Source organism: Gambusia affinis, linkage group LG13 (genome assembly GCF_019740435.1).
Source record: "Gambusia affinis linkage group LG13, SWU_Gaff_1.0, whole genome shotgun sequence".
Taxonomy (NCBI): domain Eukaryota; kingdom Metazoa; phylum Chordata; class Actinopteri; order Cyprinodontiformes; family Poeciliidae; genus Gambusia; species Gambusia affinis.
In genome coordinates, this window is record NC_057880.1 from 11819591 (window position 1) to 11833064 (window position 13474).

Genomic DNA, 13474 nt, shown 5'->3' on the forward strand with positions numbered 1-13474 from the left:
GATATGTGTCTTAAAGCATGTTGGATAACACACAGTTGTCAGAAAAAAGTATAACTTAAGAGCATGGCAGATGTTAAGTCATTAGTTGCATAGAATTTATCTTGTAAAACTCCAAAGTCTCCAAAGAGTGAGTATTATTGAGTGCATTACACTCAATTATGATGGGTTATTGTTAATGATTCATATTTACAGATCCCAGCGTATATTGATGTGTAACTGTGATCTATGAATCTCCAATCACCTGTGAGTACCTGGATGAAGCATATCCAGAGAAAAAGCTGCTTCCCTCCACACCTTTAGGTAAAGCCCGACAAAGAATGACGCTGGAGCATTTTTCCAAAGTATGTTGTGTGGAAAATGTTGAATCCAAATCTTAGGGATTTGTTGTATCCCTAAAAGCAACAAATGTCTCTGTACGTAGAGCTACACTTCTACAAGATCCCAGTGCAGAAGTTAAAAGAGGAAGAAACAGACTTGTCATACTGTAGCGCAAAAATGATGTTCGTGCAACACATTTATTTTTACTTTTAGCATCTAGTGAAAGAGAAAACAAAGTTCTTCGATGGTGATACCATCAGAATGATCGACTACATGTTGTGGCCATTTTTTGAGACTGAGACAGGTGACCTGCAACCGTGAGTGCTAATACTTTTCTGTTGTTGTTGTTGCTGTTGTACACCACCCAAATAAACTGTGCAATGAAAAAGGCAAAAATAAAAACATGGAATATCACTAAAATGGAGAATACCCGATCATCCTTTCCTTGCCGTTGGTCGAGGGAAAAAAAAAAAAAAAGTAAAACTTAACTTATCGGACCACCTCTCTGCTCTGCTGCTGATAAAGAAGTCTGGGATGATGTCTTGTTTTTTGTTCTTATAATTCTGCATAATTCTCTATGTCAATAATTGCGCGAATATATCAAGCCTGTTGCTGTTAAGCATTTTCACTTATGTGTCATGACAACTATATGTTGACTGCCAACTTTGAAACAACATGAACTCATAACCACTATTCTCAAACTTATCAGCCCGGTGTGACATGTAAACCAGTTCGATCTGAACACTGTTTCCACCGGGTAGTTTAATGTGCGACACCGAGTGTGTATCATTCTTTTTGTGTTGTTAATAAAATCAAAAATTTGACTTCAGTTGTAATATAGTTTTAAAACTCATGCACATAACATTCTATAGAAAGGCTTCTTCAGGACAAATTGGTGCTTTATAATTTAACAGCTGAAATTATAAACTATCGCTTTCCAGTTGCTACAACTTGCAAATATTTTTTTCAGCAAGGCAAATAATTCTAAGCTTGATGAGATATTGAAGTTTGGAGAATTAGCAAGGAAAAATGTACCCAAACCCTTTTCCTATAAAATATATATATGGGCAACATATTAACCAAACTGAATGTTAATGTGCTGCCCTGTGTCTGAATGCTTTACCAATTCTTTGTAACTTTAGCTATCTTGACAACACACCTGAGCTGAAGAAGTGGAGAGCCCACATGCTGGAGGACCCGGCTGTTAAAGCCACAGTCCACAAGCGTGGAATCCCACAAGGCCTTTTTCAAGCGACACGCTGCCGAGAAACCTGACTATTTCTATGGCCTGTAGAAAACAACTGATAGTCGAGGGGAGAAAAAATTACATTCATATCATAAAGTTTTTTTACTGTTATTTTTCATCCATCCATCCATTTTCTGTTCACGCTTGTCCCTTAGAGGGATCAGGAGGGTTGCTGGTGTCCAGCTACGTTCCGGGTGAGAGGCAGGGTTCACCCTGGACAGGTCGCCAGTCTGTCGCAGGGCAACACAGAAACAGACAGGACACACAACCATTCACACACACACCTAGGGAGAATTTAGAGAGCCCAATTAACACATTTTTGTGACTGTGGGAGGAAGCCGGAGAACCCGGAGAGAACCCACACATTCACAGGGAGAACATGCAAACTCCATGCAGAAAGAACCCGGGCTGGGAATCGAACCCAGGATCTTCTTGCTGCAAGGCAACAGCTCTACTAACTGTGCCACTGTGCAGACCGACTGTTATTTTCTGAATAAAATTGTTTTTGATAAACATTGTCAAAAAATTACTTTGTGATTTAAAACAATAAATCTGAGGTTTCTACTCTGAATTTGATGTAGTTGTTTTTTTTTTGTTTGTTTGTTTTTTACATTACATGTAAAGACCAAAGCAAGACAATTGTCAAAGAAAATTTGACATAATTGCTGCAATCATTTGTATTTCTAACTCTTGACTTCTGAATAAATACATAATCCTGGGAGTGCCAGGCTCACAAATCTTCCTATAGGGAGTGGTGCATATTCTATTCAATAAATGAGGCGTGTATACAGCTATAAAGACAGAAATGCAGCAAATGGGGTAAGAGAGTAAGCGGGTGAAAGGTGTACACCCTGTCACACATGTTCCAGAGCAGGTTTTTCGTAGAAACATTCACTCACCCTTCAGTGGGCTGAAGTACATGTGCATTTATCAGTGAGGTTCTTCTGGGTGTTCCTGGCCAATGCTGGGTGGAAAACATCCAGTCCCAGATGTTACATCATCCCGGTATATTGGCCAGAGTTCCGTTCAGCAAATTATGCAGCAAAGACTACAACAAAAACAGGCTCCAGTACACCAAGTAGAGTCTTTATCCAATATTTTTTCCTTTTGTTTGGAGTCCATGAGTGCTCTTCCTCCAGCTTGCAGCCTGCTCCATTTGCAAGTCTTTCTTCGTGCTTTGTGGCAGCAGGGCATTTCTCAGGTATTATATTAAAAACACGAGAAGTTTAACAATGTGAAAAATTTCAAAGCGAAAACGGCAAAAATGAAAGAAAATTATTACCACCAAGGCCACCTTCTAGATAGACATGTCTATGTCCACATCTCAAGGCAGACAGTCCAGCAGAGACTGTTTACTACTGAATCCCATGGTTGCAGACCAAAAAGGAAGTCAGTTGTCTGAGTAATTCCCACAAAATCTTGGCCTTTGCAAAATGTCAACTGGGCAAACAGAAAGACTTCTGATCTTCCACATGTGGTCAGGTGAAACAAAAATCCAAATGGCCTAGTGATAGTCTGAGAAATTGAAATAGCTGAAGAGATTCATTGCTGTACCAGTAGTTCTCTTATGGAACAGAAATAAATAAAAAAAATATCATATTTTTTTTAGACACAGCATCTTTAGACAGCACTATCCAGCCGTTTATAGTTGCTTAGAAACCATACAGTTGTTTTTGTTCTTATTTTTTGTCATTATGGCTGCCTCTCTTTGCCTGATACTTTGCTGGTGATACACCTGAATTTCCCTACTGAGCGACAATAAACAACATTTCCTTTCTACTTGGACAGGTTGCCATCACCGGCAACACAGAAACAAATATGCATTGTTTTGCATCATATAATTTAATATGAATGCTAAAGCATCATAGAGATATTGTCATACCTATTTTGGTTCTGCTTTGGGGTTGTATTTTCGTCGAAGACACAAAATGCTGAGTCATAGTTACTCAGCGGTTCTCCTGGCTGTTCTGTAAACGGGCATGTGTTTTGGTCAAAGTGCAAAGTCATTATGACCTTTTTATTACTTTACAATGCGCTCTGAGAAGAAAAAGTTGCTTGTTTGCCTTCAATTATCATTTTATGTAATTTAGACAATAAACAACAACTAACGCTTGACATGTAACACCGTGTGTAATTAATGTTGAATTGCCGCAATATTTAGTTGTTTTTTTTATAATTTATAATTTTACTGACAAGCTCCTGTGTGGATAAGCTCGCTGACTCACGAAAAGAAAGCAAAGGAAAAGGAGGGGGCTGTCGAGTCACGTTTAAGCTTTCTAGAGAACTTCCTTGGACTGGCGTCTCCTCCCCGGAAGAAGCTCTTTAAATAAAGGATTGCGGCTTCTGTGCTCATTTCCGTGTGTTTGGTTTTGTGCAACCGTTTTAACAAGTTTTACAGCAACTATGTCGTTCGAAAAGTGCTTCGCCGCGGGTAAGATTCACCTTGTTTCTAATGGACAATAATAAATTACACGATTTATTTATTTATTTATTTTCATGTAGCCGCACCGCGTAGACTTCTTAATAGGAGCAAGGGAAAAATGCATTTAAAAGGGTAGATCATTTTAGGACATATGTCCAATTTAAAAAGGTGAATTGAATGAATAAATAAATACTGTAATAACCGCCTCAAAATCAGAGAGAGCGAGAGCGATGTTCACTTATCCATGTGCTAGTTTATTTTTGTCAGTCAAATGCCTTAGAAATTATTATAAGTTCAGTTTGTTCTGCTATTGAGTGCCACTGAGGTCTGTTGACGATTATCATCAGACATAAAGTATTCTCATTGTTTATCACATAATAATGAACTGCAACTGCGGGTTTTACAGAACTTTTCAGAAATTTGTAGAGGAGAAGGCGCTTGTGTTTAGAACATTTTGAGGATTACAGAGACGAAATAGAATGTAAAAAAAATATATAATAATCAACATAGTTTCAATGTTGCATTTATATTTAAAACAGGAAGTTCTGCACCTGGTCCGGTGCCGGAAGATCAGGTGCGTCTCTACAGCATGCGATTCTGCCCTTTTGCCCAAAGAACCAGATTGGTGTTGCACGCCAAAGGGATCAAATAAATAAAATATTGTTTTTCTCAATATAAGAAACTTTATATCCAATCCTGAAATATGATTTTTTTTTTTCTTACTTAAAGGTGTTTTTTGGTGTGTGTGTTTTTTTTTTTTTTTTTTAGGTTTGAAACCATCAACATCCATTTGAAACAAAAACCTGACTGGTTCCTTGAGAAGAACCCTGACGGTCTTGTTCCTACAATAGAAACACCTGCTGGTGAAGTGGTGAATGAGTCTGTCATCACCTCCGAGTTCCTGGATGAAGTGTATCCTGAGAAGAAGCTGCTCCCGGCAACTCCTTTTGGGAAAGCCCAACAAAAAATGATGCTGGAGCACTTTTCCAAGGTTTGTTACGAAGAACAGTCATCATGTGTAAATCTTTGGTGCTGATTGCATGTGGATAGTGAATGCTTTTCTGTTTGTATGGGAAAAATGAGAGAAATCAATCTTGTCTTCTGTAGATAACGCCACACCTCTTCAGGATCTCATCAGCAAAAAGAAAGGGTGATGATGTGTCAGGATTAGAAGCTGAACTGAAGGAGAAGTTCACCAATTTAAATGAAGTAAGTAGTAATATCTTTTTGGGAAATGTCCATTGGTTAATTCTGTTCATATTAATGATTTATCTCAGTTTTTCTTTTGTTTATATTTTTGTAATGTACAACTTTTATGGGCTTCGAAAACAGAAATTAGCTGTATTAGTGTGAATTTAAATGAACTTAAAGTTAACGTGTGAATTATTCTTGACACGATTGAGTGAATCGTGTCAGGTTTTCAAAAAGTATATTTTTCTTTGTATTTAGTATAATTGTCCATTTTGTATAAATCTCACCACCTAGTTGTTGATTTGAGATCATTTTGAAGGTAGCTCTTCTTCTTAATTATTTCATCTACTTTACTTTATGTCAGTATAACTGGCAGCAAAACGGGCCAACAGAATGATGCTCCCCCCGCCCTGCTTCACAGTTAGCAAAATGCTTTTATTTTAAAAAGACTCCTCTTTTTAATTCAAACTTGCAGACCAGATATTGTTTTTTTTTTGTTGTTGTTTTGTTTTTAGAAATAACAGCAGTTACTTATTAATACCATCATGTAAGAAGAAATAAATAATTAAAAGCCCCTAACTCAGCGTTTGTGAAAATGTTGAACTACACCTGCCAAACCGGCAGAAGTGAGAGTGTCTCAGGCATGCTGCACATTTGTATTTGTTTAATTGTGGGTAATGAATTGACCTTTGACCCTTGCATGCTTTACCCTCCATGTGGTAGATAAGAATTTTATTGATCTAATAAATTACAGCTGCTGCTGCTGCAATGGCAACTTCTGACGAGGACAGTAAAACCCCTGACAGTAATGATAGTGGAAATTGAAGGCCTACTGTGCTTCTAGCTTCAGTGTATCTTTTGAGTAAAGCTTTTCAGTTCCTTCCCATTCTGATGTAGGTATTCATTGCTAATAAATAAGGTTACACTTGTGTCTTCTGTTGGAATAATTTGATAAAATGGAAAACATTTTCTGCAGTCCCTCTGATCAGGAAGAAAAAAAAAACAAGAACCAACAGAGTTAGTCAGTAAAAATTAATGGGACTGATCATGATATGAATTATCCTGAAACACTAGAATATATTAGAAAAATAAGAAAATATTGGAAAATAATTCCAAAATATTAAGAAATGGAGCTTAGGCGAAAATTCAAACTGGGAGACTCGACCAGCTTCAACACATCATCTAATCACCACGCCGGGCCTCAGCCAATCCGGTACGGAGCTCCACGCCGCTCCAGCCAATCGTCGTCCGAGGACACCTTCAAGAGTTCAAGCTACCCTCGGGGCTTCCTGCTCGTCAGCCGTGCTACGACTCTACGTATGCGCTTTCCAACCTCTCCCACATTCAGTCAGCTAGTCAGCTGCCTCCCGTCCGCCTGCAAGCCCTGTCCTGCAGTCCCCAATTCAGCTCGCTGGCGCACCTTCCGATTATCTTAGCCCTCTTTCAGAACCAAATGCAGGGAGTGTCCCTCACCTGCCGGCTGCGCTCCTGTCGACTCCCAGTCATTCCTCACCGATCTAACCACCCCATCAAGCCTGCATTCGGCCTCCATTGATGTCTTTCCCTCATTGATGACGCAGGCGTCCTCTGCCATCCGCCTGGCTCCCCGTTCCGGCTCCCCGTGGTCAGCTGCTACGGCTCACTGGTGCTGTCAACCTGCAGCCAAGCGCTGGTTGTCTCCACGATCCGCCGTGGCTCCATTGACGCACGTCGGCTCTTCCTCCTCGTCCCATCATGGACTCGATCCGTTGCCCGATCTTCTCTACCAGTCCACCTCCAGGAGAAAACCGAAATCAGATCACTTCGCTCACCTCCGCGTAGCTCAGCTCAGCTGGCTCTTCAGCCTCATCAACCGAACTTCTCGCCCATCGGGCGTCGTCTAAAGGTAAGACGTACCCACTCCTGATTCGTTCATTTTCATACGCATCATGTCACCGTCAGCGCACCAGTACCTTTAATTCAAGTTTATCTCGCCTCCTATTGCTGGTCAGTTGGCATCTTCAGGGTCTAGAGTAGCTCAATTAGTTAGAAGAGCCGGGGTTCTCACGGCCCGCCATTTAATGACGCACGCTCTTTGTCAACCTCATTCCGATATTTCCCGCTCAGGCCGCTGTAGCCCTCTCTTTACTCTGTTGCTTAGCTCGCTCCAAATTCTGTCAGAAGTCCCAGTTCGTATCTCAGCACATTCTGCCCTCCAGCCCAGCTGCCGCTGGTCTCCTAATCACAGCACTATGTTTCTTTAAGCTCTTTTTACTAATAGAGGGGATTCTTTTAAAGCTACACATGAAACACACCTGAAAACGAACGAGTTTGGTGCAATCTTTTACTTACAAATTCCTCTTTTATCGGAGGAGGGAAAAAAAAAAAAAAAAAACTTAATCGTTTAGTTAGTAATTTAGTAAGAGAATTTGTTGAGGTTTAGGAAGTATTATTATATTGCATGTATCTAAATGCATAATGTTTTAAGTGTTTTATTTTAGTTTGTATGCCTTATAACTTCAGTGGCCACTTAGTAATTTATGCAAAAGAGGCGAGGTGCCTGGTGTTAACGGAAAAGGCGAGGTCGCTGCAAGCGAGAATCGACAGAGCCACGGGTTTTCAACCGTAGTTGGTTTTGTGGGGATTATTTAAGATTTGACTGCTTATGAAAGGATAACACAAGATACAGTGGAATAAATCTTTTTGTTTTACATCTTTACATCGGAGCGCTGTGGAAGTTGTGTTTTTCCTCCTCAAACACACGAGGGAAATCAGCGATATTAACCTTGTGGCAACACACATCGCCTGCGATAAAGCTTACATGATCTAACTTCCCTGGCATGTGGCCGTTTACCTAAAACTGTTATCGGTTGTCCCTCCCTGTCGGTTGCAAACGTAACCCAGGCTTTCCCTCTTCAAACCTGCAGCTGGTGGAGACACCCTACGGGCTCTGCGTTGTGTCATGTTGTATGTGTGAAGGTAGGATGTGTTCCTTGCAGAAGAGTAATCAGGCGCAGGGCTGTTAGTCGTGGGGAGACAACAAAGCTTACGGCCATCAAGTCTCACAGACCGCACACCCCACCACGCGACATTCTCTCGACCGACTCACTTCAGTCTTCACGGACGCCGCCCCGCCCTCTAGTTTTGGGGGCTTTAAAAGGTAAATGGTTGCCGGAGTGGCCATCCTAATTTCCTCAGTCTGAATCCTCTTCATTTTATGAAATATTTCCCTTTGCCATAGCTTCCTGCCTCTGGGGCCGTCTTTGGAGCAGAATGCGTTTATTAGCGCGCTGCGATAATATTGCCATAATCCAAGCATTAATAAAGGCCGCCCATCCGTTAGCTCCATTATGCCTTTCAATCGCCGCTGCACTTGGCAAGCTGTCAACAACATTCATCATCTCAGCTCAGCACGTGTCCGGTCATACAATGCTATCGCCGACCCTCCGTCCCGTTCTAAATTTCAGGTTTCGCTGTTCATGCCGTGCTACCGACGCTCAACCCGAGCTAACGCCAGCCTTCGAAGATTTGATGCTTAATAAATGGCTCTCTCCACTCCCTCTCGCGTTCATCACGCCACTACATAAAGTTGGTCTTCGCCCCATCTACACTTCCACTTCTTCACATACTCACGCCTGGCAAACCTTCACCGTGTCTGCGCTGCTATCAATTATCCCCTTTACCCTGATAATATATCCATAGTCCTCGCTTTTATCACACTGTTTCGACCATCGTCGATTCGTACTGTCCTCCATCCGCAGTCCGCTCGCGGGCATCAGTTTTCACATGAAGCTACAGAAACCCAGTTAATCACCTAGCCTCTTCTCGAACTCTGCTGCGAAGCTTCTTTCCAAAGGGATTGCTAGGCATAGCTCCTCTATTTCCGATAGCGGAGACCGATCACTCCCATTACCTAGGCGTCTCATCACTGCGCTCCGTTCCGGAGTTTTCTCCTACTACACCTAAGCGCTCCTCCGTGCGCTTGCATCCTAGCCTTCCATGGATTTCTTGGGCTGAGTGAGTTCATGTCTGCATTGAAAGTATTCAGTTCGTCATGAGATCTATCTATATCTGATCTAAAAATTCTTTGCGGACCACTACAATCCTTTACATCAAACACAACAAAACAAAAGGTTTGCGTGCTATTGCACGCATGGACGGTCCGTTCTGCGCTTTTCACACCATGCTCAGATTCACATGCAAAGACATCAACTCTGCCACGGATCCAAATCTCTGTTTCTCACACCTGAATGCTTCACCTGGACTGCTAACTGGTTCACTCACCACTTCAGACTCGCGTTAACAGCTTGCGGTCTTCCACCTAGTCACTTTTCGGGCCATTCTTTTAGAATAGGCGCCGCAACTTCTGCCGCCGTTCAAGGCGTCCCCACAGCTTCCCTCCTTCAGCTCTGTCGCTGGTCCTCCTCAGCCTTCTAGTCTTACATCAGACCGGATCTCTCAACCATACTCGAAGCTCAAAGTTCCATTTCTGCAGGTGAGCATCTCGTCATATATGGTGGTGGAGCGTTTCGCCATTTCTAACATCTCATTCTGCCTAGGAGATCCGGCCGGACCATCGGTCCTCAGCCCTCGGCTCGACAGCAGCCATTCCATCCTCCACAGGTCACCAAGCGGTCGTGCCTAACAAGTCTATCAGACTGCAGGCCCCCGCCAACGCGGTTCGCGCCTAACAAGTCTATCAGACTGCAGGCCCCCGCCAACGCGGTTCGCGCCTAACAAGTCTATCAGACTGCAGGCCCCCGCCAACGCACTTCGCGCCTAACAAGTCTCGCCAGACTGCAGGCCACGACTGACGCCTATCAGTTCGGCAGACTGCAGGCCCTACCCGACGCCTATCAATCCTGTCAGACTGCAGGCCCTGACCGACGCCTATCAGTCTTGTCCGACTGCAGGCCCTGACCGACGCCTATCAGTCTTGTCCGACTGCAGGCCCTGACCGACGCCTATCAGTCTGGCAGATTGCAGGCCCCGACCGACGCCTATCAGTCTCGCCGTGCTGCAGGCCTGACCTACGCCTATCAGTCTCGTCAGACTGCAGGCCCTGACTGACGCCTATCAGTTCGGCAGGCTGCAGGCCCTAACCGACACCTATCAATCCTGTCAGACTGCAGGCCTGACCGACGCCTATCAGTCTTGTCCGACTGCAGGCCCTGACCGACGCCTATCAGTCTGGCAGATTGCAGGTCCCGACCGACGCCTATCAGTCTCGCCGTGCTGCAGGCCCGACCTACGCCTATCAGTCTCGTCAGACTGCAGGCCCTGACTGACGCCTATCAGTTCGGCAGGCTGCAGGCCCTAACCGACACCAATCAATCCAGTCAGACTGCAGGCCTGACCGGCGCCTATCAGTCTTGTCCGACTGCAGGCCCTGACCGTCGCCTCTCAGTCTGGCAGATTGCAGGTCCCGACCGACGCCTATCAGTCTCGCCGTGCTGCAGGCCCTGACCGACGCCTATCAGTCTTGTCCGACTGCAGGCCCTGACCGACGCCTATCAGTCCCGTCAGACTGCAGGCCTCAACCAACACCTATCAGTCCCGTCAGACTGCAGGCCTCAACCAACGCCTATCAGTCCCGTCAGACTGCAGGCCTCAACCAACGCCTATCAGTCCGTCCAGACTGCAGGCCTCAACAACGCCTATCAGTCCTGCCAGACTGCAGGCCTCAACCAACGCCTATCAGTCCTGTCGGACTGCAGGCCTCAACCAACGCCTATCAGTCCTGTCGGACTGCAGGCCTCTACCAACGCCTATCAGTCCTGTCAGACTGCAGGCCTCAACCATCGCCTATCAGTCCCGTCAGACTGCAGGTCAGTCAGGCCTCGGCCCGGCTCCCTCTTTTGGGGGGAAGACTATCCGAGCTCGCCGAGCAGACCGCCTGCTCACGGCGATCCTCGGCTCGGGGTCTTCTGCGGGTCCGGCGCCAAAAAAGTATACCATTAAATCTTTTTAACTGCTATTTTCTTCTCTTTGTGAGTCTCTCCAGATTGAAATGGAGCTTAGGCGAAAATTCAAACTGGGAGACTCGACCAGCTTCAACACATCATCTAATCACCACGCCGGGCCTCAGCCAATCCGATGCAGGCTCCACGCCCAGCTCAGCCAATCGTCGTCCGAGGACACCTTCAAGAGTTCAAGCTACCCTCGGGGCTTCCTGCTCGTCAGCCGTGCTACGACCCACCTCCTCCCCATCTCCACCTTCACCATGAGGGACATACTCTAGGATCCTCCGGGCTCTCCCATCTCCAGGCTCCGCTCCACCACCAGATTCGGTCCCGGGGGGAAGACTATCCGAGCTCGCCGAGCAGACCGCCTGCTCACGGCGATCCTCGGCTCGGGGTCTTCTGCCGGGTCCGAGCGCCAAAGAATTGTACCATTAAATCTTTTTAACTGCTATTTTCTTCTCTTTGTGAGTCTCTCCAGATTGAAATGAGTGTTAGAATTTGCTAGATAACATCCTCAATGCTTCCGGTGCTTGAAAAATGCAGGCGTTTAGCTGAAAACCAATCAATCATAAGTAATGCATAAAAACAAAAAGTCAGTGCCAACTGTCAGTGCACAATCTGCAGTCTGTGAGATTTTGAACATGTTTTAATGGCAATATATTTGCAAGGTTACACGAGAAGCAGCTTGGTCAACATGTCAGACTATTTTAAGTTTTTAGTCGGATAACGTTAACATAAGTCATTGATGTCCGATATGTTCTCACAAACACTATCATTAACGACTTTTTGTATTTGAAATTCTTATCATAATTGCTTTGCTTTTTTTTTTTTTTTCCAGACAGCAGTGCTTAATGTATTTTTTTTTTCAGCACTTGGTGAAAAGGAAGACAAAATTCTTCGGTGGTGATACCATTACCTTCATCGACTACATGATGTGGCCTTTCTTTGAGAGGCTTGGGATGTTTGAAGTACAGCAGTGAGTAATATTTACTTTTTTAAAAAGGTTTTTCTGTATTTAAGGTTTAAAATGTTTTCAGATCATTTAATGGGAATAAACTAGACCAACAAGAAGTACAGCAAAAGGTTCATTTTTTGCTGATTATTATTAGAGGTGATCCCAGTACCTCAGTAGTCAATGGCACCCATAACGCCTGGGTTTTATTCAGAAATATCTACCTCAGGAAATGTATTAAGTCCAAAACATGTGATGGAGTTGAAAATTGATGTGCTGTAAAGTGTTTTCTCTGGATCTTTCAGCTGCCTGGATCACACTCCTGAGCTGAAGAAGTGGACTGAGCGCATGCTGGAGGACCCAGCTGTTAAAGCCACCATGCACAGCACAGAGAATCACAAAACCTTCTATAACAACTTCCTGGATGGAAAACCTGACTTTGACTATGGCCTGTAGAAAACAAATAACGCTTCACAGGAACAAATCGACATGTTTCCTATTTCTGTTATATGGCTGGTTTTTTTATGTCCTTCTATTGCATTTTGTTTCTAGTCATTTAAAGGTAATTTCATGAAAGTGGGTGTTGGTTCAAAATTTCTTTTTAAAATTAGACATGTGCTTTCTATGTCAAAAATAAAATATATTCCATCAAAGATATACCTTTGTGGATTTTTAAAAAAAATCTTTTGATCAACATTTCACTCTTATTGGCTGCCATAAGATTTAGAGGTTCAAAAATGAAAGTTTGAATAAGTAAGTATGCAACTATAATGATTCTTCACTATTTCCTAGAAGTTATGTGTTTAAATTTATGAAACAGATGAATGGCCAAATGTCAAGAAAACCTGAGATCATCCCACTTCCCCATGGTAGAGATTTTAGTTTAACAGTAACAATAAATAAAGTTATCTTTAAAGTTAATCTCACAAGTGACATGTAGACCCAACAATAGACTTAAACTTAAATAAAATCAATTTGGTATTGTGTGTTGTTTTCGTCTCCTGCAAAGTTTGCTTTAATTCTACTTCTTTTTTCTATCTAATCATAAGAAATCATAGTCAGACAGAGAGTCATGAAACAGGAAGAGCAGGTTTCCTGGAAAAAGACTGAAAAGGGCAACGGTTCACCAACATTTAACAACGGAATAATTGTCCTACAAAAGGAATTTGGCTTCAGTTCAATACAGGCTGACTTCAGTCTTCATACTACCACAAAAAAACTTTGAGGTAGTCTTTTCCACCAATATTCAATAATTTAACAAGAACCAAATATGTTAAGCTTTACTTCTGCTATGTAAAGATACCACACTCTGAGAGATACCTCTAAGCTTTACAGTAGCCATGTATCCAGTCTGCTGTCTGAATGCATGACAGAATACAAAGAAATTGAAGACACACTGACCT

The 13474-nt window shown here is 43.3% G+C and overlaps 1 protein-coding gene and 1 pseudogene across 1 annotated transcript; both read left to right on the top strand.

The window, feature by feature from the left end:
- The first annotated feature begins 212 nt into the window (after nucleotides 1-212).
- On the top strand, nucleotides 213-1612 carry LOC122842747 (annotated as a pseudogene).
- Nucleotides 1613-3855: 2243 nt separating this feature from the next.
- LOC122842569 (glutathione S-transferase omega-1-like) lies at nucleotides 3856-12728 on the top strand. Its single transcript, XM_044136561.1, has 6 exons — nucleotides 3856-3995; nucleotides 4526-4634; nucleotides 4755-4977; nucleotides 5094-5195; nucleotides 11989-12095; nucleotides 12377-12728. Exons 1-6 carry the CDS (start codon nucleotides 3968-3970, stop codon nucleotides 12525-12527), a joined length of 720 nt encoding a protein of 239 aa, XP_043992496.1. The 5' UTR covers nucleotides 3856-3967; the 3' UTR covers nucleotides 12528-12728.
- The last annotated feature ends 746 nt before the right edge of the window (nucleotides 12729-13474 follow it).